The sequence below is a fragment of the Dendrobates tinctorius genome, unplaced genomic scaffold (assembly GCF_039654945.1).
Source record: "Dendrobates tinctorius isolate UK_male_01 unplaced genomic scaffold, ASM3965494v1 ptg000164l, whole genome shotgun sequence".
NCBI lineage: Eukaryota > Metazoa > Chordata > Amphibia > Anura > Dendrobatidae > Dendrobates > Dendrobates tinctorius.
The window spans coordinates 6,100,264-6,122,020 of NW_027361831.1; the positions used below are offsets into that span (position 1 = coordinate 6,100,264).

The 21,757-nt window shown below is 44.8% G+C and overlaps 1 protein-coding gene across 1 annotated transcript in view; it reads left to right on the forward strand.

The window, feature by feature from the left end:
* The window catches only part of LOC141052995 (uncharacterized), a 65,493-nt gene that overhangs the window by 39,690 nt on the left and 4,046 nt on the right, over positions 1 to 21,757 (forward strand). Inside the window, exons 10-15 of the mRNA XM_073550318.1 lie at positions 7,210 to 7,252; positions 12,522 to 12,670; positions 12,800 to 12,979; positions 13,061 to 13,184; positions 13,263 to 13,360; positions 13,559 to 13,649. Coding sequence (XP_073406419.1) covers positions 7,210 to 7,252; positions 12,522 to 12,670; positions 12,800 to 12,979; positions 13,061 to 13,184; positions 13,263 to 13,360; positions 13,559 to 13,649 — 685 coding nt within the window. The remainder of the gene's footprint in view (positions 1 to 7,209; positions 7,253 to 12,521; positions 12,671 to 12,799; positions 12,980 to 13,060; positions 13,185 to 13,262; positions 13,361 to 13,558; positions 13,650 to 21,757) is intronic.

Here is a 21,757-nt window from a genome sequence, read left to right on the forward strand (position 1 = left end):
GGATTATACACCATGCCGTACTAGATTACAGAATAATCGCTCTCCTATAAAGGCGAGATGTCTTCCGGCCCAAAGGCTCGTAATGTCCCAGTTGAACGAAAGTCACTGCATTTTCATCAGGCCTACTTCAAGCGAGAGAACAACAGGAGACCGCCATCCCAGGCCGACAAGTACAACTATATGAGCATTTTCCATACAATACCTGCTCGCCTATAATAACTGTCCGAGAAGACAGCGTTCCCCCCTGCATGCCCTCCCGCACGTTAACATCATCAATAGTTAAATATGAAAAATAGTAATTACTAGCATATTCAACAACGTCGTTACACGTAACCTGTGGAGGTGTATTTCAAGTAATAAAGAAGAAAAAAAAATTAGAAAGAGTAAGGAGACTTACAGGGCGTATAGAGAGAAAAGGGAGAAGGGAGAGGGAAAAGGGGGGAGGGGGGAAAAGGAAGACGGGCTTCAGACCTCCGAGCCGTTCCCTAAGAAGCGTCTTCGACCAATCGAAGTAGTTCAGGAGTTTCCTTGAACACGATCCAAGGCTGCCATAATCGGACCAAACGGGAGTTATCTCCCTCCAGTTCAGCCATTAACTCCTCCATATGAAAAATGTCTGCGAATTCTGATAGCCATTCTGCCATAGTTGGCAGTGTCATCGTACGCCAGTGGCATGGGATCACCATCCATGCCGCAGTAATACAAAACCGGAGAAGGCTCTTTTTTTGACTGGATATGGAACCCGGGAGAATTGATAGGATGGCAATTTGTGGGGAAGGAGGGACATATTTTCCAGAGATCTTTTCGTAGGCCCGAAACACCTTTTCCCAGAAGGGTCGTATAGAAGGGCATTGCCACCATATGTGGAATAGCGTGCCTCTCTCTACTGCACAGCGCCAGCATGTATCATCTACTGTCGGAAAGATGGACTTTAATCTAACGGGGGACAGATACCACCTGGTCAGTATCTTAAAATTTTTCTCCTATGCGCCCCCGGCCGGGGACATTTTGTGTGTAAAGAGAAATGCTTTGTCAAGGTCTTCCACTGAAAATTTGCATCCCATCTCATCCTCCCATGCACGGACGTAGCTTGGAACCACGTCCGAGTCTCCTGAATGAAGTTCCTTATATAAAAGAGAAATCAGATGAGAAGGAGGGTCCTGCAGTTGCAATAAAGCTTCCAACCGTGTCATGGGGGGGGCGAGAAGTACGGTCGGCCGAACGTCCCTGTATAAACAAACTCAGCTGGTTGTATTCCAATCAGGAGAGTGTGCTATTGGGGAACTTTTCCCATAAGGCATCCCATGTCGGAAAATTCCCTTCCACCAGTACCTGTCCCAGTCGTAAGTCAGAACTACTATGCCAACCTAAAAATTGGTCTCTGAGAAATCCTGGAGGAAAATCCGGGTTACCAAATATTGGTGTCAACGGATTCAGAGTGCTGATCAATTTCTTTTTACGTTTAACACGATTCCAAATCTGTAAAACGTCTCGAGTCAAGAAACCTGTGGGTCCCTTAAAATCGTTTACAACCGAGTCAGGGCGTCGGATCCATGGAAGATGACGCAATGGAATACTAAAAGATGTCTGTTCCAATTGAACCCATTGCTTAGAACGGTGACCGAATTGCCAATCAAACAAACGTGTAAGTATGGAAGCTCTATGATAGAGTTCCAGGTCGAGAAGGCCCGCCTCTGGGCTTCGGGGCTGTTAGAATAGAGTATTTGAGACGAGGTTTAGATGTCTGCCAGATAAAGCGGATTAACACAGATCTAATGGTCTGGAAGAATATCTTTGGCGGTACAATCGGAACCGTCTGGAACAGGTATAAGAACCTGGGAAGAATATCCATTTTAAATGAATTCATTCTGCCAAACCATGGGTTGCTCTTCCGTCCGTATTCCCTCAACCGTTTCAGAGTCGACTCCAACAGGGGCACATAGTTTAGTTTATATAAGTCAGTCGTGTCAGTAGGGACACGAAATATTGAATGGCCCAAACGCCCAAATATTGAATGGCCCCGGTTTTCCACCGAAAGGGGAAATTTCCCATAATTCTTGTGAGTTCTGTCTGTCCTAGGGATATGTTAAGGGCTTCAGTCTTCTGAAAATTAATTTTAAAATTACTGACTGCTCCATATTTTTGGAACTCTTCGATCAATGATGGGAGGGTAATATGTGGCTGAGATATATACAATAGGAGGTCATCTGCATAAAGAGAGACCTTATAATGAACACTGTTTACCCATAGACCGTGCACACTGTACCCATAGACCGTGCACACTGGGGTTCTTCCTGATCGCCACCGCCAAATGTTCCATAACTATCGCATATAAAAGGGGCGACAGAGGGCACCCCTGTCTGGTCCCGTTCCCAATGGCTATAGAGTCCGACATTGCTCCGTTAACCTTAACCCTTGCCGAAGGGCCAGAGTATAGGGCCGCAACCCTATGCAAGAAGCGGTTTTGCAGGCCCATCTGTCGTAGGGCCGAGAACATGAAGCCCCAGTGCACACGGTCAAAGGCCTTCTCCGCATCTATCGACAGCAAAACCAACGGCTTACTTTTTGATTTAGCATATGCAGTCAAAATGAGGGCCTTACCTATGCCGTCTCTCGCTTCTCTTCCCCGCACGAACCCCACCTGGTCTGAATGTATTACTGAGGGTAAAAGAGAGGAGCTAGTCGGTTCGCCAGGATTTTTGCGTATAGCTTTACGTCAACATTAATGAGAGATATTGGGCGGTAATTTGATACTATTTTAGGGTCCCTCCCTGGCTTCGGTATTACTTTAATAAAAGCCTCCAGAGATTATGGAACAAACGCAGATTCAACTGCGATTGAGTTAAACACCAGAGTCATAATGGGGCCAAGTTGTTCTCGAAACATCTTATAAAAGTGAGGGGAAAACCCATATGGTCCTGGGCTTTTACCAGCCGGGGTATTTTGGATGGCTTCATCAATCTCTTCGGTCGTAAAGTCCGAGTCTAATGGAGTCGTTAAATCCGTGGCCAAAGTAGGAAGGGCAGTGTCCCGTAAATAAGAGTCTATGTGTGGTTGAGGATCCAAGGGTGATTGAGAGGGACGATCTCCGTTGATGTTATATAGTGTATGATAATAACTCCGCATTATGTCCAGGATTTCTGTCGGGTTTGATGTCGTTCGGCCCCCGTTCTGTTGGAGAGATGAAATGTATGTGGTCTGATTACGTGGGTGTAAAAATCTAGCCATCAGACGTCCACATTTGTTAGCTTGACCATATAATATACTTTTAAAACGGTTTCTGTGGTGTCGGTACTTTTCATTTAGTAGGGACTTCAGATCGTCTCTGCATTTAATCAGTCAACGTTTCCGTCTCCTTATTCGTCTTATGCTTCGTCTCTAACGTTAATATCTTTTCCGTCAAGTCTATAATTTCTTTACTTTTTATTTGTTTCAAACGAGATCCATGTTTAATGAGTACCCCTCTAAGGATGCATTTAAGGGCTTCCCATTTAATAGGCATGGCAGTAGTATCATGTGCATGGTCTTGTAGAAATTCTGCTATGGTAGTCTTAATGTCGGCCACACAAGTATTATCTTTTAAAAGATTATCTCCATGTCCACTGTCGCATCACTGAATCAGGAGGACTAATGTCCAAAAAAATTGGAGCATGATCTTACCACAGAAAACTCCCAATGGAAGGTCTCAGGTTCCAGGCCAGTGCGCAATGACTAAGGAGAAAGAAGTCTATCCTGCCATATGAGTTATGTGGTGTGGAAAAGAACGTATAATTTTTCTCAGTGGGATTACAGAGTCTCCAGACATCAGTGAGCCGTAAATCTTGGAGGTCCCTTTTCAAAGAGGACAGCTGACGAAGAGATAAGTAAGACTTTGCTGCCGTGGAGTCTAGAATCGGGTTAAGAGTCATGTTAAAGTCACCTCCCAGTATAACCACTCCTTCAGCAAAATCAGCCACAGTTCTCAAGAAAGATCTAGCAGCTCGTATTTGGTCCTGGCCAGGGGCGTACCAACCCGCTATAGTATATGTGGTTGAAAAAATCTGGATTTTCAAGATCACGTACCCGCCCTCCGTATCAACCAGTGTGTCCAATATGGTATGCTGGAGGGATTTATGGAGAGCTATAGACACCCCCGGGATCGTGAATTTGGTTTAGCACTATGGAACCAGGTTGTGTAATATCGATCGTGAATATTAGGAATATGTCCAGCTTTAAAATGTGTCTCTTGTAGAATCAACACATTTACTCTTTTCTTGTGCATGCCATATAAAATATGTGACCGCTTCTGCGGGGTATTAAAGCCTCTAGTGTTCAAGGAACCCAGTGTTATCTTTTGTGCAGCAGTCTTACCCGGCATTATGTTTGTAGTCCGGGGTCAAGGATGTACAGTAAGTTTCGGCTACAGGGATGGATCGGCTTCGGAGTCCAACGCCCGTTGTTGAAAGGGGAGGGAAGGCTAATGAGGGAGGTGGATATAGACAAAGAAAGTAGATAAAAGTTAAAAGAAGACAAAGGTAAATGAAATTTTAACGATACGAGTGTGGATAGACACACTCCAATAGACATTTTAACCTGTTGGAGGTAAACGTTAATAGCTGCGTGCCTCAGTGGCAAACAGCGCCTCCAGGGGTCAAGTGTACAGCAATAGAGGAGTCGGAGACACCGTCTCCCCTGGTTCCCAACCCCGTAATGATCTAACAGTCGTATTCCTTTATATCGAAAACTTAACAGATAAAGACCATGTATTTTTTATCTTAATTATAAACGAGTGAAACATATCCCATTTCGTAACTAATTTCAGTATCATCAACACTGATAGTATTATAAGTGCCCCTTTCTGTAGCTCTGAACCAATATAATCTTTTAGACAACGAATTATCCCTCAAAACATGACACCCCAGAACCATCTCCAATTCAGGACAAGACATGTTAATCAGTCAGCTTCTCCTTCTGCTAGATGTATGCGCCCCGGTCCATTGGGCCGTCCCCCGCGACGACGCTGCTGCTGAGGATTCTAGCCTCTTCGGGGATGTTCCATTCTATAAAATGATGGTAAGGATGGCCAGTCAGGAATATCCACCTAAGTTATATCCAAGGCGGCCGAGAATGCCGGAACTTCACTAGGATGACTCAAACGATGCATTCTGCTTCCCTTCCGAACTCGGAGACAAAACGAAAATCCCCAGGTGTAAGGAAGGTCGTGCTGCCGCAACTCGTCCAAGAGGGGGACGAAGAGCTCTGCGTCTCTGTAAGGTCCATCTGGACAAATCTGGAAAGAGCTGTATTCGGGATCCCAAGTGGTTTATAGGCTTTACTCTCCTGGCTGCTCCCATGACCGCATCTTTAAGTTGGTACTTGTGTACCCGGCATATCACATCTCTCGATGGGTCTTGTTCGCCGGGACGTGGACCCAAGGACCTATGGGCGCGATCCAGTTCCAATGGGGCGTCCTGGGGCCTATCTAATACCGAGTTAAAAATGCCTCTCAAAGTGGTATTCAACTCCTGGGGGGGTATAGATTCGGGCAATCCCCTTACTCTTATATTATTTCTGCGTCCCCTTTTCTCAGAATCATCCAGCATTTCTGCTAGGGTCTGCAACTGTCTAGCTTGAGCGGCTGTGACAAATTCCTGAGCCTCTATTCTTTCGTTCAAAGAGGCTAAAAGCTGGTCATGGGATTCCACTTTCTCACCACATTGTTGGATATCATCTTTTAGTATGGAAAGTTCAGCCTTATAGGAGGATTCCAAACGGGCAATGTACTGCTCCATATCCTGCTTCGTCGGGATATCTTTTATCTTGTTATATAGTAGATTGAAATCAGCTCCCATGGGTGCTGTGGAGTGTCCTGTCAAAGGAGAGGACGACGTCCCACACTGTGATGTTAGGGATGCATCTGGTCGTTGGAAAGGTGGAGGAGCTGTATTGTATGGCAGGCCAGCCTGAGGAGCAGGTGATGCTGTGTAATCTGCCTGTCCTCTCGTCATGGGGTCTGCTCCCCGTTGCTGTAGAGTCACCTGCGGTATCCATGTCGGCACTTGGGGGAACACTGCCTCCTCCCTGTGGTGTGGGGAGTTCCACATACATCTCCCCCGGGTCCCCGCGCGACCCACTGGCATGTGGTTGCGCTGGTCCGTCTGCGGGGCTCCCCTGTGAAGGACGGGTCTCCCGGGGCCCGGTGGATTTATCCTGGGGAGAGCGTCTCACCGTTTGCGAGGCTCCTGTGGTCGCGCCGCCAGTTCTCCTAGGGGGCCCCCTACGGTCTTCTGTCTCCCCGGACCGTTCTCCCGCCACCTGCACCTTACTTCCCGTTAGTGGTGGGGCCTGCTGCGCTCTGCTCGCCGCGTCTGTCATGGTGCCCACGGCCTTCCTTATTCCCGCTCCTGTAAAGTAGCGGGAAATGCCTTGAGGAGCGCTGTCGGGTGCTGAAGGACCTGCGGATGTGCTCCCCCTGTTCCTTCTAGTAGACATCGGTGTACAGGGTATGTATATCGGGCTCTGTTCGGGTCGGTCACCGGTGTGGGAGCGGGAGCTCTCCAAAGTGCGTCCACACTCCTCGCCCGCCATGCCACACCCCGTTTCCCACTTTTTAAACCTTGTCCGTCTTTATTGTGTTTTGTTTTTTCTTAATCAGTAAAATTTGTACATTTTTAATAATTTTTGGTTCATGTGTACAATTTTTCTTTCGGATTTCATTTATTTGTACTGAACCTGATACACAGCTCTGGCAAAAATTAAGAGACCACCACATCAAACCCGTCATGGGCAGCCCGTTCTCCAGACCTGAACCCCATTGAAAACCTCTGGAATGTAATCAAGAGGATGATGGATAGTCACAAGCCATCAAACAAAGAAGAACTGCTTACATTTTTGGGGTGGGGTCTATTTGTCTCCAAGCAGAGAAATCGCATGTTACATCCCACACATAAAACTGTGTAGAAAAGGGGCGTGGAGTAATGAGAGGTAAAGTATAATAGTAACACGTCACCACTTCCGTATTTACCTCCCACGCCTGGTTTTCGCTTACAAATACTGAGGTAAAATACTGACCAAATACTGAAAGTGTGAAAGTGACCTGAGGAGACGTTTCCATCTCCGAGGATCAGGCAGTGTACAGGAGCCGCTCAGCTCACACTGCATACACTGAGGCCCCCGATCATGTGACCCCTGACTCCTCCCCTCCTGTGACCTCATCCCAGGTCCTGTGCGCACAGAGCAGCCATATATGTGGTGTGCGGCTCTGCAGGTGGAGGTAGGTGCTGGAGATTCCCCATTACTGGGCACAGGGGGCAGTAACCCCTTCAGCGCTGACACTATTTTGGTGTTTTTCTGTTGCCACATTATAAGAATCAACGTTTTTTCTTCTTTTTCCTCTGATAGACATATACGACCCAAATATGAGGCCACATCATGGGAACATGTACTACTCTTATTACGATGCCGCTTTCTTGGCCCTACACAGTTTAATGCTCCTACAATGCTGCCATACCCCCTACACACAGTATAATGCTCCCCCCAGTACCGCCATCCCCCTCACACACAGTATAATGTTCCCCCCAGTACCGCCATCCCCCCACACAGTATAATGTTCCCCCAGTACCGCCATCCCCCCACACACAGTATAATGTTCCCCCAGTACCGCCATCCCCCCACATACAGTATAATGTTCCCCCAGTACCGCCATCCCCCCACACACAGTATAATGTTCCCCCAGTACCACCAACCCCCCACACACAGTATAATGTTCCCCCAGTACCTCCATCCCCCCACACACAGTATAATGCTCCCCCAGTACCACCAACCCCCCACACACAGTATAATGTTCCCCCAGTACCTCCATCCCCCCACACACAGTATAATGTTCCCAGAGTACCGCCATCCTCCCACACACAGTATAATGTTCCCACAGTACCACCATCCCCCCACACACAGTATAATGTTCCCCACAGTACTGCCATCCCCCCACACACAGTATAATGTTCCCCCAGTAGTGTCATCCCCCACAGTATAATGTTCCCCCAGTACCGCCATCCCCCACACACAGTATAATGTTCCCCACAGTACTGCCATCCCCCCACACACAGTATAATGTTCCCCCAGTAGTGTCATCCCCCACAGTATAATGTTCCCCCAGTACCGCCATCCCCCACACACAGTATAATGTTCCCCCAGTACCACCATCGCCCCACACACAGTATAATGTTCCCCCAGTACCACCATCCCCCCACACACAGTATAATGTTCCCCCAGTACTGTCATCCCCCACAGTATAATGTTCCCCCAGTACCACCATTCCCCACACACAGTATAATGTTCCCCCAGTACCACCATTCCCCACACACAGTATAATGTTCCCCCAGTACCACCATTCCCCACACACAGTATAATGTTCCCCCAGTACCACCATTCCCCACACACAGTATAATGTTCCCCCAGTACCACCATCCCCCACACACAGTATAATGTTCCCACAGTACCATCGTCCCCTACACACAGTATAATGTTCCCACAGTACCACCATCCCCCACACACAGTATAATGTTCCCCCAGTACCGCCATCCCCCACACACAGTATAATGTTCCCCCAGTACCGCCATCCCACTGCACACAGTATAATGTTCCCCCAGTACCGCCTTCCCACCGCACACAGTATAATGTTCCCACAGTACCGGCATCCCCCCACACACAGTATAATGCTCTCCCAGTACCGCCATCCCCCACACACAGTATAATATTCCCACAGTACCGCCATTCCCCCACACACAGTATAATGTTCCCCCAGTACCGCCATACCCCAGACACAGTATAATGTTCCCCCAGTACCGCCATCCCGCCACACACAGTATAATGCTCCCCCAGTACCGCCATCCCCCCACACACAGTATAATGCTCCCCCAGTACCGCCATCCCCCCACACACAGTATTTTGTTCCCCCAGTACCACCATCCCCCATACACAGTATAATGTTCCTCCAGTACCACCATCCCCCCACACAGTATAATGTTCCCCCAGTATCGCCATCCCCCACACACAGTATAATGCTCCCACAGTACCGCCATCCTCCCACACACATAATGTTCCCCCAGTACCGCCATCCCCCCACACACAGTATAATGTTCCCCCAATACAACCATCCCCCCACACACAGTATAATGTTCCCCCAGTACCACCATCCCCCCACACACAGTATAATGTTCCCCCAGTACTGTCATCCCCCACAGTATAATGTTCCCCCAGTACCACCATTCCCCACACACAGTATAATGTTCCCCCAGTACCACCATTCCCCACACACAGTATAATGTTCCCCCAGTACCACCATCCCCCACACACAGTATAATGTTCCCACAGTACCACCATCCCCCACACACAGTATAATGTTCCCCCAGTACCGCCATCCCCCACACACAGTATACTGTTCCCCCAGTACCGCAATCCCCCACACACAGTATAATGTTCCCCCAGTACTGCCATCCCCCCACACACAGTATAATGTTCCCCCAGTACCGTCATCCCCTCACACAGTATAATGTTCCCCCAGTACCGCCATCCCCCCACACAGTATAATGTTCCCACATTACTGCCATCCCCCCTCACACAGTATAATGTTCCCCCAGTACCGTCATCCCTTCACACAGTATAATGTTCCCCCAGTACCGCCATCCCCCACACAGTATAACGTTCCCACAGTACCGCCATCCCCCCACACAGTATAACGTTCCCACAGTACCGCCATCCCCCCACACACAGTATAACGTTCCCACAGTACCACAATCCCCCCACACACAGTATACAGCCAGAGAAGGGCAGAGATAGGTGGGAAGGTGCACTTAATGATTGGCTTGTGCTCGGTTCGAACTGTCAGTCTGAGCTGGAGAGAATTTACCACCCTCCCCATATAAACTCCCTGTTTTTGTGGAAAAAAATGAATTCTCAAATATGAAATAATTATGTAACAAAAAGTCACTGCTTAAAAGTGATTTGCTATTGTCTGTATAAGTACTCAATGTATTTACCTGGAGTTTCAGACATTCAGTTAATAGATGTGAGAAATGGATGGATACAATGCTATAGCATCTCAGTTTAGCCATTTATCAACTTCTAATCAATGCATCTTAGTACAGACCTTAATTTTTTTTATGTCCTCAATATATCCTGGTGAATCCTGAAATAGTGGTTGATGCAGGCTCCAAGTCTCTCATTCAAGAAGCCTATACTTGCCAGCTAAGGGGTACTTACAAGAATACATTACTAGAACCGCCATCAGTACATTAATACATCACCAGAACCAAGTTTTCATTAATTGAGAAGGATTGAGAGTTTCTACTCCCAAAAGAAATCAGTATGAATACACACTAACAAACTAAGTTCTTCCAGCAGAAACTTTCCCAATAATCCTCTTCATCTCAAATCCCTAAGTTTTATAATTTTTTGAAATTTAAACATCGCCATGAAGCACAACAAAGATAGCTACATGTACAAGATCAGAACCAAAGTAAGTACATGAATGCATCACCTCACTGCAAAGAGTAAATGGGAGAGGGAGGTGGGTACCCTCACAACAGAACAATGGGAGACTATTCTTGAATATGTCCCGAAGATCTCTCTAAGCGAGCAGGCACGGCTCTCCCAATTATATGTAATACATAGAACATACAAAACACCGCTGGTCCTATTCAAGGCGGGCTTGAGGGGAGACTCTAGCTGCCCTAGATGTGGCCAGACCAGGCCGGACTGTTACATATGTTATGGTCGTGTCCGCGGCTGGTGGCATACTGGCTGGTCATTATCAACAAAATTGAGAGAGCTTATGCATGTACGCTCGACAGGAATCCAGTGCTGTGTGTTTTGGGGGAGGTGGATGGGATACCTGTCTCAGAACATTACAAAGTGGCAATAGCGAGGTTGCTGTATGTGGCACGCAAACTAATAGCACGAAAATGGAAGGATTCGGAACCCCCCACTAGGAGGGAATTTATTGCTCAGACACGTACGGTAATGCATTTAGAGGAAAGCATTTACAGGCGAAGGCATGGTGAAAGCACTTTCGAAAAAATATGGTCCACCTGGATGGCGGTGATATGATTGCTAAGACTCTCAAGTATACCCGGCATAAGGAGTATTGGGGGAGGGGGGAGGGGGGGATAGCTATGATTGTATTACTACAAGATATGTGAATTGTTACATGTATATTGATATCCACTGTTTATTGTTTAAAATCTTTTGAAACCTAAATAAAAATAACTGGTTTAAAAAAAAAAGTACATGAATGCAGCACCAGAACCACAGTCAGTAAATGTACACAGCACCAAGCTTAGTACAGCCGATCAATTGTATGGTCAAGTCAGCCCCATGTTTAATTGTATTGCTCGAGCCTACAATTCCCAGGATATATTTAATCCCTTCACGACATACATCCAGGCGATTTTAAATTCAGAAGATCTGTGCGAGCACCGCCTGCTATTCAGCTGACACCCGGGTCTCACTTCTAGGAGGTGTGCCCGTACTGCTGGCGTCAGTTTAACAATCGTAGCATTTAGAAGAGAGGGCTCCCTCTGACCTCCCAATCGGCGTCATCGCAAAAGGCCAATTGTTGCCATGATGACCCGATATCAATACGACATTCGGGTCACCAGGGCTTGAAAGGTACGGCAGTTAGATCATGAGCAATGAATTTTAATCTGAGCGGCGCAGCACTGACGACGGGAATATTCTCACTCTCTGTTTTTCTTTCTCTCTTCTTCTCTCTCTGTCTTCTACTTCTCTCTTTCTTGTCTTCTCTCTTCTCTCCATTTTGCTCTCTCACCATTTTGCTCTCTCTCACTCTTTTCATTTCCCTCTCTCTTCATCACTCTTTCTACATCTCTCGTGCTCTCTCTTCATCAATATCTCTCGCTCTTTCTCCATCTCCCTCGCTTTCTCTTGACTGGTTCACTGACGTCCAGTATTTTCGATACTCGAGTCGAGCTCCTGAGCAGTCTGACGTACACTTTCAGTACACCAGAGCAGTTTACAGCTTGCTCATCACTAATGTCGTCCTCATCCTGAAGTAGTTATTCCTCCTGTCACGTGTAATGAATATCTCCTGCAGTATTACTAATGCCGATTCCAGTGTCGGTAAATGAGACGAGAATTAGCGTTATGGAAGATGAGTCCATGAGGAACGTATTCAGCTGCCGACTCCAAGGGAGAAACTGCTTGTTGTGTGTGGTCTAAAATATAAAGATTTTATTAGTAGATGGAAAGAAGAAAACAGAATCCTGCGAAATACTAAAAATAGTAATACATAAAGTATCACCCACTACTGCTGTACCACCAGTGCTTGAGTCCACCGCTATTTCCTGGTCAATTCTGACAAAAATGTCATAACCAGTGTTTTTGAGCATGGATGAGCGGTCTTAGTCAGCAGTTCTACTTATGTTCCAGTGTATATGAGCCAAGAAAGAATACATACATGATTGCTCTTTTAATATTATTACATGGGATTCTTTATGATTTTACATCGACTTATCATTATCTAGTCCTTACCATATCGGATCCTCTCAGTGGAGCTCTTCTATATAAGAAAATTTTCCTGATTTACTCATCAAGGATGGATATGGACAGGGAGAAGATGGCGGAGAGGATATTACACCTCACCCTAGAGATCCTCTTCCGGCTTACTGGAGAGGTGAGAGATTCTGATGACGTCACATTACAGCATTCTTATCTATGGGAATAACAGATGGACAGAACTGGAGAGGTGAGGACTCTGGGAATGTCTGTAGTGAGATTTATTAATGTGTCTCTCCATAACCAGGATTACACAGTAGTGAAGAAGACCTCTAGGGGGCGCTGTCAGGACCCTGTGTCTGAGGGATGGGTAAGACCAATGAGCACAGTCACAGGGCCTCCACCTCACCCCCTGATACATGAGGACATCAATGACCAGAAGATCCTAGAACTCACTTACAAGATGATTGAGCTGCTGACCGGAGAGGTGACACTGCTGGGAATGCTGGGACATTATACAGTAACACTATGAAGGGATCGGGGATGACAGTATCATTGTGTGTGTCAGGTTCCTATAAGGTGTCAGGATGTCGCCGTCTATTTCTCCATGGAGGAGTGGGAGTATTTAGAAGAACACAAAGATCTGTACAAGGACGTCATGATGGAGGTTCCCCAGCCCCTCACATCACCAGGTAAAGACAGGACTAAATACACATGGCCTATAATTATCTGTATGTAAAGAATGAATTCAGTCTCTGTGTTTCCTCCAGTTCTATCCAGTGAGAGGACAACACCAGAGAGATGTCCCCGTCCTCTTCTTCCACAGGACTGTAAACAAGAAGATCCCGATGTTCCTCAGGATCATCAGGTAGATGGAGAGAAGGTGTCATGAGATCTCCCCTATGATGTGTAGACGGCTGTGAAGGTCTTGTGCTCAGTCTTGTTTTATCCACCAGTATTATATGTTTTATACTTGTGTAATGAGAACGGTAGAGATGGCAGGATTAGAGTTGATCATAGATGTGACTTCTCCATCTGTCTGTGACTTTTACAATATTTGTTTCAGGGTGAAGATCTGACCCATATTAATACTACAGAGACATATGTGAGGAGTGATGAGCGGTGTAAAGAGGAGATTCCTAGATATGACTACCCAGGTGAGTAGTAACCATTAAATGCAGAGTTTCCAGATTGTTCTCAGTCACTTGCTGTGGCTGCTTTACTAGTAGTGTTGTCCGGCCATCTCACAGTCGTTGCCTCCCCATCTTGCTGCTAGACCACTACATGCTGCGCCACCCGAAACTGTTCCAGTTACTTTGGACATTGGAGGATTTCCATCAGTTCTCCAATCTACAAATCCAATTGACAGAATTTGCTGAAAACTTAGAATATCATGGGGAAAATTAATATTATCTTTGTAATGTTCCTCTAATGCCGGGGTCACACTAGCGTTGAATACGGACGAATGCTATGCGATAAAACAAGTCTTGGCTCACTCGCACCCATATAAGTCTATGGGTGCGAGTGACACACCGCACACCACTCGGATATCATCCGACTGCTGTGTGATAAACGCTGACCCCAGCAATGGAGGAGATGGAGAAATTCCCCGCCTTTGTCACCTTCTTAGCTAGATAAAAATTATAACATACATTATTTTATTTTTTTCCATTCTTTGGGGTTGGGTAAGGGTTGTGTTAGGGCTGGAGTTAGAATTGGGTTTTTTTCTCAAAAGAAAAAAAACAATGATGACGATATGATGGCTAGTGCTAAACACAAGTGCATTAGGTGCACGGGTATACCAAAAGTATTACGGATCCCCACGGGTTTTTTTGAGTGTCACAAAACATGCGGGGCGGGGACTCAAGCATGCCACTTCGGTGCATACCCTAGAGTAGAGAACGCTTGCGCTCAACACTATTGACGATGTATTCAATTTGATAATCTAATGTTATCAAATTGTGCGTCGTACCTGTGGGTTAAAAATTCTCACTATACCCCTGGATAAAATAAAAAATGGAGTCACTTGTGGGAGGTTTCTACTGTTTAGGCACATCAGGGGCTCTCCAAACACGACATGGCGTTCGCTAATGATTCCAGCAAATTTTCCATTCAAAAAGTCAAATGGCGCTCCTTCCCTTCTGAGCTCTGCCATGCACCCAAACAGTGGTTTTGCCCCCACATATGGGGTATCGGCGTACTCAGGAGAAATTGCACAACAAAATTTGTGGTCCATTTTCTCCTGTTACCCTTGTGAAAATAAAAAAAGTTTGGGTCTATAGTAATTTTTTTTGTGAAAAAAATAAATGTTAATTTTTTTCCTTCCACATTGCTTCAGTTCCTGAGAAGAAACTGAAGGGTTAATACATTTCTTGAATGTGGTTTTGAATACCTTGAGGGGTGCAGGTTTTAGAATAGGGTCACTTTTGTTTTTTTTCTGTCATATACAGTGGGGAAAAAAAGTATTTAGTCAGTCAGCAATAGTGCAAGTTCCACCACTTAAAAAGATGAGAGGCGTCTGTAATTTACATCATAGGTAGACCTCAACTATGGGAGACAAACTGAGAAAAAAAAATCCAGAAAATCACATTGTCTGTTTTTTTTTTCATTTTATTTGCATATTATGGTGGAAAATAAGTATTTGGTCAGAAACGAGCAATCAAGATTTCTGGCTCTCACAGACCTGTAACTTCTTCTTTAAGAGTCTCCTCTTTCCTCCACTCATTACCTGTAGTAATGGCACCTGTTTAAACTTGTTATCAGTATAAAAAGACACCTGTGCACACCCTCAAACAGTCTGACTCCAAACTCCACTATGGTGAAGACCAAAGAGCTGTCAAAGGACACCAGAAACAAAATTGTAGCCCTGCACCAGGCTGGGAAGACTGAATCTGCAATAGCCAACCAGCTTGGAGTGAAGAAATCAACTGTGGGAGCAATAATTAGAAAATGGAAGACATACAAGACCACTGATAATCTCCCTCGATCTGGTGCTCCACGCAAAATCCCACCCCGTGGGGTCAGAATGATCACAAGAACGGTGAGCAAAAATCCCAGAACCACGCGGGGGGACCTAGTGAATGAACTGCAGAGAGCTGGGACCAATGTAACAAGGCCTACCATAAGTAACACACTACGCCACCATGGACTCAGATCCTGCAGTGCCAGACGTGTCCCACTGCTTAAGCCTGTACATGTCCGGGCCCGTCTGAAGTTTGCTAGAGAGCATTTGGATGATCCAGAGGAGTTTTGGGAGAATTTCCTATGGTCTGATGAAACCAAACTGGAACTGTTTGGTAGAAACACAACTTGTCGTGTTTGGAGGAAAAAGAATACTGAGTTGCATCCATCAAACACCATACCTACTGTAAAGCATGGTGGTGGAAACATCATGCTTTGGGGCTGTTTCTCTGCAAAGGGGCCAGGACGACTGATCCGGGTACATGAAAGAATGAATGGGGCCATGTATCGTGAGATTTTGAGTGCAAACCTCCTTCCATCAGCAAGGGCATTGAAGATGAAACGTGGCTGGGTCTTTCAACATGACAATGATCCAAAGCACACCGCCAGGGCAACGAAGGAGTGGCTTCGTAAGAAGCATTTCAAGGTCCTGGAGTGGCCTAGCCAGTCTCCAGATCTCAACCCTATAGAAAACCTTTGGAGGGAGTTGAAAGTCCGTGTTGCCAAGCGAAAAGCCAAAAACATCACTGCTCTAGAGGAGATCTGCATGGAAGAATGGGCCAACATACCAACAACAATGTGTGGCAACCTTGTGAAGACTTACAGAAAACGTTTGACCTCTGTCATTGCCAACAAAGGATATATCACAAAGTATTGAGATGAAATTTTGTTTCTGACCAAATACTTATTTTCCACCACAATATGCAAATAAAATGAAAAAAAAACAGACAATGTGATTTTCTGGATTTTTTTTTTCTCAGTTTGTCTCCCATAGTTGAGGTCTACCTATGATGTAAATTACAGACGCCTCTCATCTTTTTAAGTGGTGGAACTTGCACTATTGCTGACTGACTAAATACTTTTTTTCCCCACTGTAGGCTCCTGAAAGTCACGTCACATGTGGTCCCAAAAGAAACTTTGGTAAATTTTGTTGTAAAAATGACACATCGCTTGTCAACTTTTAACCCTTCTAACTTCCTAGCAACAGAAAATTATGTTTAAAAGATTATGCTGATGGAAAGTAGATACATTCGATGAGAAGTTTAATAACACTTTAGGTGCTTCACAGGAATTTTCACAAAAAAATTACTTCAGACCCCATTTTTTTTATTTTTGACAAGGAAAACAGGGATACCCCATATGAGGGGGAAAACCGCTGTTTGGGTGCACAGCAGAGGTCAGAAGGGAAGGAGTGCCATTTGACTTTTTGAATGCAAAATTTGCCGGAGCAATTGGCTTGAATCGAAAGCAGATGTCACATCCCATTTGAAGAGCCCCTGATGTGCCTAGACAGTGGAAACTCCCCAAAATTGAAAAGTACTGTTTGGGCGCACAGCAGGTTTTGGAAGGGAAGGAGTGCCATTTGTCTTTTTGAACACAAAATTTGCTGGAATCATAATTTTAGCCCCAAATTTTGCATTTTCATATGGGTAACAGAAGAATTGCACCATACAATTTGTAGTGCAGTTTCTTCAGAGTACGCGGATACCCTATATGTGGAGAATACTACTTTTGAGGCACAGTGCAAAACTCAGAATGGAATAGGTGCCATATTTGAGTTCAGATTTTGCTGGAATGGTTTGAGGGTACCATGTCACATTGGCAGAGCCCCTGAGGTGCCAGAACAGCAGAAACCCCCTGATCTTGTTTTACAAACTACACTCCCCAATGAATTATTCTATGGGTGAGGTGATCATATTGACACCACATGTGCCTCACAGAATTTTATGCCACTGAGTGGTGAAGAAAGAATAAATTACATTTTTACCACTAAAATGTTGTTTTAGCCCCAAGTTTTTAATTTTTCTATGGGCTAATAGGAAGTTTCTTTACAGCAAACTGAGGTCCATTTTTTCCTGAGTGCGCTAATACCCTACATGTAATCAGGAAATATTTTTCAAGCACAGTGTTAGGGTACCGTTACACCTAGCGATGCACCAGCGATCCCGTCTAGCGATATGACGCGGTCAGGATCGCTGGTGCATCGCTAGGTGGTCGCTAGTGAGCTGCCACACAGGCAGATCTCACCAGCGACATCGCTGGGGACGGGGATCGCTACTTACCTGTCTGACGCGGCAATCCTGCGTCCTCCCGCCCGGCTCCACACGTCGCTCGTCGGCGCCACAGAAAGCCCAGCAGGAAGTGGCCGACGAGGAATGGTCCAGGAGCTTCTCGCGTGATCAGCGATAACCAGCGGGGGAGCCGGTCGGAGGTAAGTATCACATGTAGCGATATCGCTAGCAATATCGCTGCAGCGTCACAAAATCGGTGACTTTACAGCGATATTGCTAGCGATATCGCAGTGTGTAATGGGGGCTTGAAGGGAAGGAGCGCCAGATTTTACTGTAATTGATTGCAGGTGCCATGACGCACTGGGAGAGCCCATGAGGTGCCAGAACAGCAGGACCCCCCCATAAGTGACCCCATTTTACAAACTACTTCTCTCAATAAATTCATCTAGGGGTGCAGTGATCATATTGACAGCATGGGTGCGTGACAGAATTTTATACTATTAGGCAGTGAAAAAAAGATACATTTTTTAACACCAAAATTTAGTTTTAGCCCCAGATTTTACTTTTTCCCACAAGAAATAGGTAAAATGGCACCATAATTTGTCCCACAATTTCTACTGAACCTGTCAATACCCCATATGTGACTGTACGGTATTACTTAGCCATATGGAGACACTCGGACGAAAGGGAGCGTTATTTGCACTTGGAGTGTAAATTTTCCTAGAACAGTTTGAAGACTCCATATACTGAGCTCCTAATTGCTAGAAGAGCAGAATCCCCCCTCAATTGACCAAATTTTGGTAACTATACCCCTTTGGGAATTTATCTACAGGTGTAGTGACAATTTTGACTCCAAGGCTGTTTCCCAGAAACAAGCAGCAATGAATGTTGCAGAGTGAAAATTGCAAACTGCCATTGTAGTGACCAGTACGTTGCAGTCACCAGGATGTTATCCCCAGCTCGTGCTTCTGGAGTCATGCGTGCGTAAGTTAGGCAGGCTTTCATCACTTCAGAAATGACAAACATGTGGACGCTATATGTGGTTTAGGTACACTGTGGGGCTCAGAAGGGGGGGGGGGCATTTGGATTTGGAATAGCAGAATTTGCAAAATTTCTTTTGAAAGGTGAGGAGCCATTTCGCTTTTCCAGAGCCTTTGTAATACCAGCAACGTGGAAGCCCCATATATTTCCGTTAACAAATGACAGGCCTGAGAGGGGACTTGCTTTTTTGTTGATTGAATTGAAGCTTTTATTGGGATATTTTACAAAACGTTTGGGATCACATTTATCCGTCGCTCTATGCTAAACACTTAGTTTGGGGTTTCCATATAAATCTCTGTGTTTTGATTCAGATGAAACTCCCGAGGGATTCATTCACTATAGTGAGGTAGCAGTTACTCTGAACTCCGTCTGGCCTCTGTTCAGCTGGGTACTTCTTTTCAGAAGTGAGCAAAACTATGGCCGATGGCACTTTTATGAAATCGTAAAAAGAAGGACACCATCGGATCACAGGTCAGATAGCGTCCACAGTGCCTCCATCTGCCTCATTATAGGGAATATTCCTCCGGACATTCCGTCTGAATCATGTATTTCAGAGATTTACACAGAAACCCTGGTGTAAGCGCTCTGCGAAGAGTGCAGGATAAATGTGCGCCGAGGCAGAATGAAAAAATCAACAGCAGGTAAAGAATTGGTTTTGTTTATTTTTTACGCCGTTCCTTGTGCGGTAGATATGTGATTAGGCGACTTTATTGTTCGGGTTAATGCGATTACAGCGATACCAGATTTAAATCAGTTTTTTTTTTTGTTTGGCACACTAAAAGATGCTTTTTATTGCAAAAAAAAAAGGTTTTGCCTCACCAGATTTTGAGAGCTATAATTTCTCCATATTTCGACCCACAGAGTCATATAAAGGCTTGTTTTTTGCGGGACATGTAGATGTTTTTATTGGTACCATTTTCAGACATATGACTTTTTTACTGCTTTTTATTCAGATTTTTGGGAGGCAGAATGAACAAAAACCAGCAATTCAGGATTTTTTTTTTTGAGGGTAGTAAATTTGTATGTTAAAATTGATAAGGCAGCTTTATTCTTTGGATCAGTACGATTACAGTGTTACCACATTTATATTTTTTTTTTATGTGGTGGCACTTTTACACATTAAAAACTATTTTCTAGAAGAAAATAATTATTTTTGCATCGCTTAATTCTAAGAGCTATAAGTTTTTGTTTTGTTTTTTTCCACTGATGGAGCTATATGGTGGCTTGTTTTTTTTTGTGGACAAGACAACATTTTCAGTGGTACCATATTTATTTCTCGCCATGTTTTTGATCGCGTTTATTCCACTTTTTGTTCGGTGGTATGATGATAAAACATTGTTTTTTGCCTTGTTCTTTATTTATTTCTTTTTAATGGTCTTCGCTAAAGGGGCTAACTAGTGGGACAGTTTCATAGGTCGGGTTGTTCCGGACGCGACAAAACCAAATATGTGTACTTTTATTGTTTATAATTTTTTGTTCATACAAATATTTTTTCATAGGTTCAATATATTTTGAATTTTTTTAATAATTTTTATTTTTCTTAAAATATTTTTACAATTATTAAAAAAAGTTTTACAATTTTTTTTATTTTTGCTATTCAAACTGTCAGTGCTGCACTGACAGATAAAGTTGACATATAAAGCTTCTGATCATGCTCTGTAGTCCCATTTTTTTCATTTTCACACAAGGTAATAGAAAATAGATGTAGCCCATTGTTTGGCACACGGCAGTGGTCAGAAGGGAAGAAGTGCCATGTTGGCTTTTGGATTGTAGTTGTTGCAGGGATCATTCTTAGACACCATATCACCATTTCCAAAAGTTCTGTTGTGAAAAAACGGCAGAGAACCAGAACAGCTGAAAAACCCATGAAATGACATAATTTTGGATATTATACCCTTCAATAAATTCCTCCATAAATGTTGTGACCATTTTGACTCAAAGGCACTTTTCAGACATTAGCATTTAGTGGATGTTTTATTGCCCAACCCATGGTACCCAGATTGTGCTTCAGGAGACACGCAAAACGTAAATTAAGTGGGTTCTTCTCACTACAGCATGGTCAAGTACATGGATGCTAAATGTGGTTTGGGCACACCGCAAGATACAGAAGCAAGAGGGGAGATTTGGCTTTGGAAGAGTAGATTTTGATGAATTAGTATATGGAAGCCATGTTGCTTTTCAAGAGCTTTTGAGCCACTAATAATGTGGAAACCTTTGTTTTTCCCATGTAAAGATGATGGACCTGAGTGAGAGCCTGTTTTTTTTTGGATAAGTGGAAGCTTTTATTGGTATTATTTTAACTCTGCAGAACATTATTTGGTGGCTTCTTATTCCAATATTTTGCAGGCAGAATTACCGTATTTTTCGGACTATTAAGATGCACCTAGGTTTTAGAGGATGAAATTAGGAAAAAAAACTGAAGCAAAAAATGTGGTTAATTCTGTACTTAATATCACCTATCCTGGTATACATGGTCCCCTCATCCCCATCTTGATACACATGGCCCCTCATCCCTATTCTGATATGCATGGCCCTCATACCCATGCTGGTATGCATGCCTCCTCATCCCTAGCCTGGTAATCATGCCCCCTCATCCTTATCCTCGCAGGAATGATCACCCTTATCCCTATACTGGTATGCATGGCCCCAGCCTTATCCTGGTATGATTGGCCCCATCCTGGTCCTGGTATGATTGTTCCCATCCCTATTCTGGTATGATTGGCCCCATCCCATTCCTGATTTGATTTGTCCCATCCTAATTCTGGTGTGATTGGCCACATCCTGTTCCTGGTATAATTGGTCCCAACCTTATTCTGGTATGCGTGGCCCCATCAGAAAAGATAAAAAAACCCAAAACATTTCACTTACCTTACTCCTCTCCCTCGCAGTGTCCTGCTCCGGTGCCAGCAGCTTCTTAATGCTTGTAAGCAGCGCATGGCAGGGACATCATGCGCTTCTCACAAGCAGAGCACAGCTGCCGGAATACTCACCGGGACTGTTCATCGCAGAGAGGGTTATTTATTCCTCTTCAG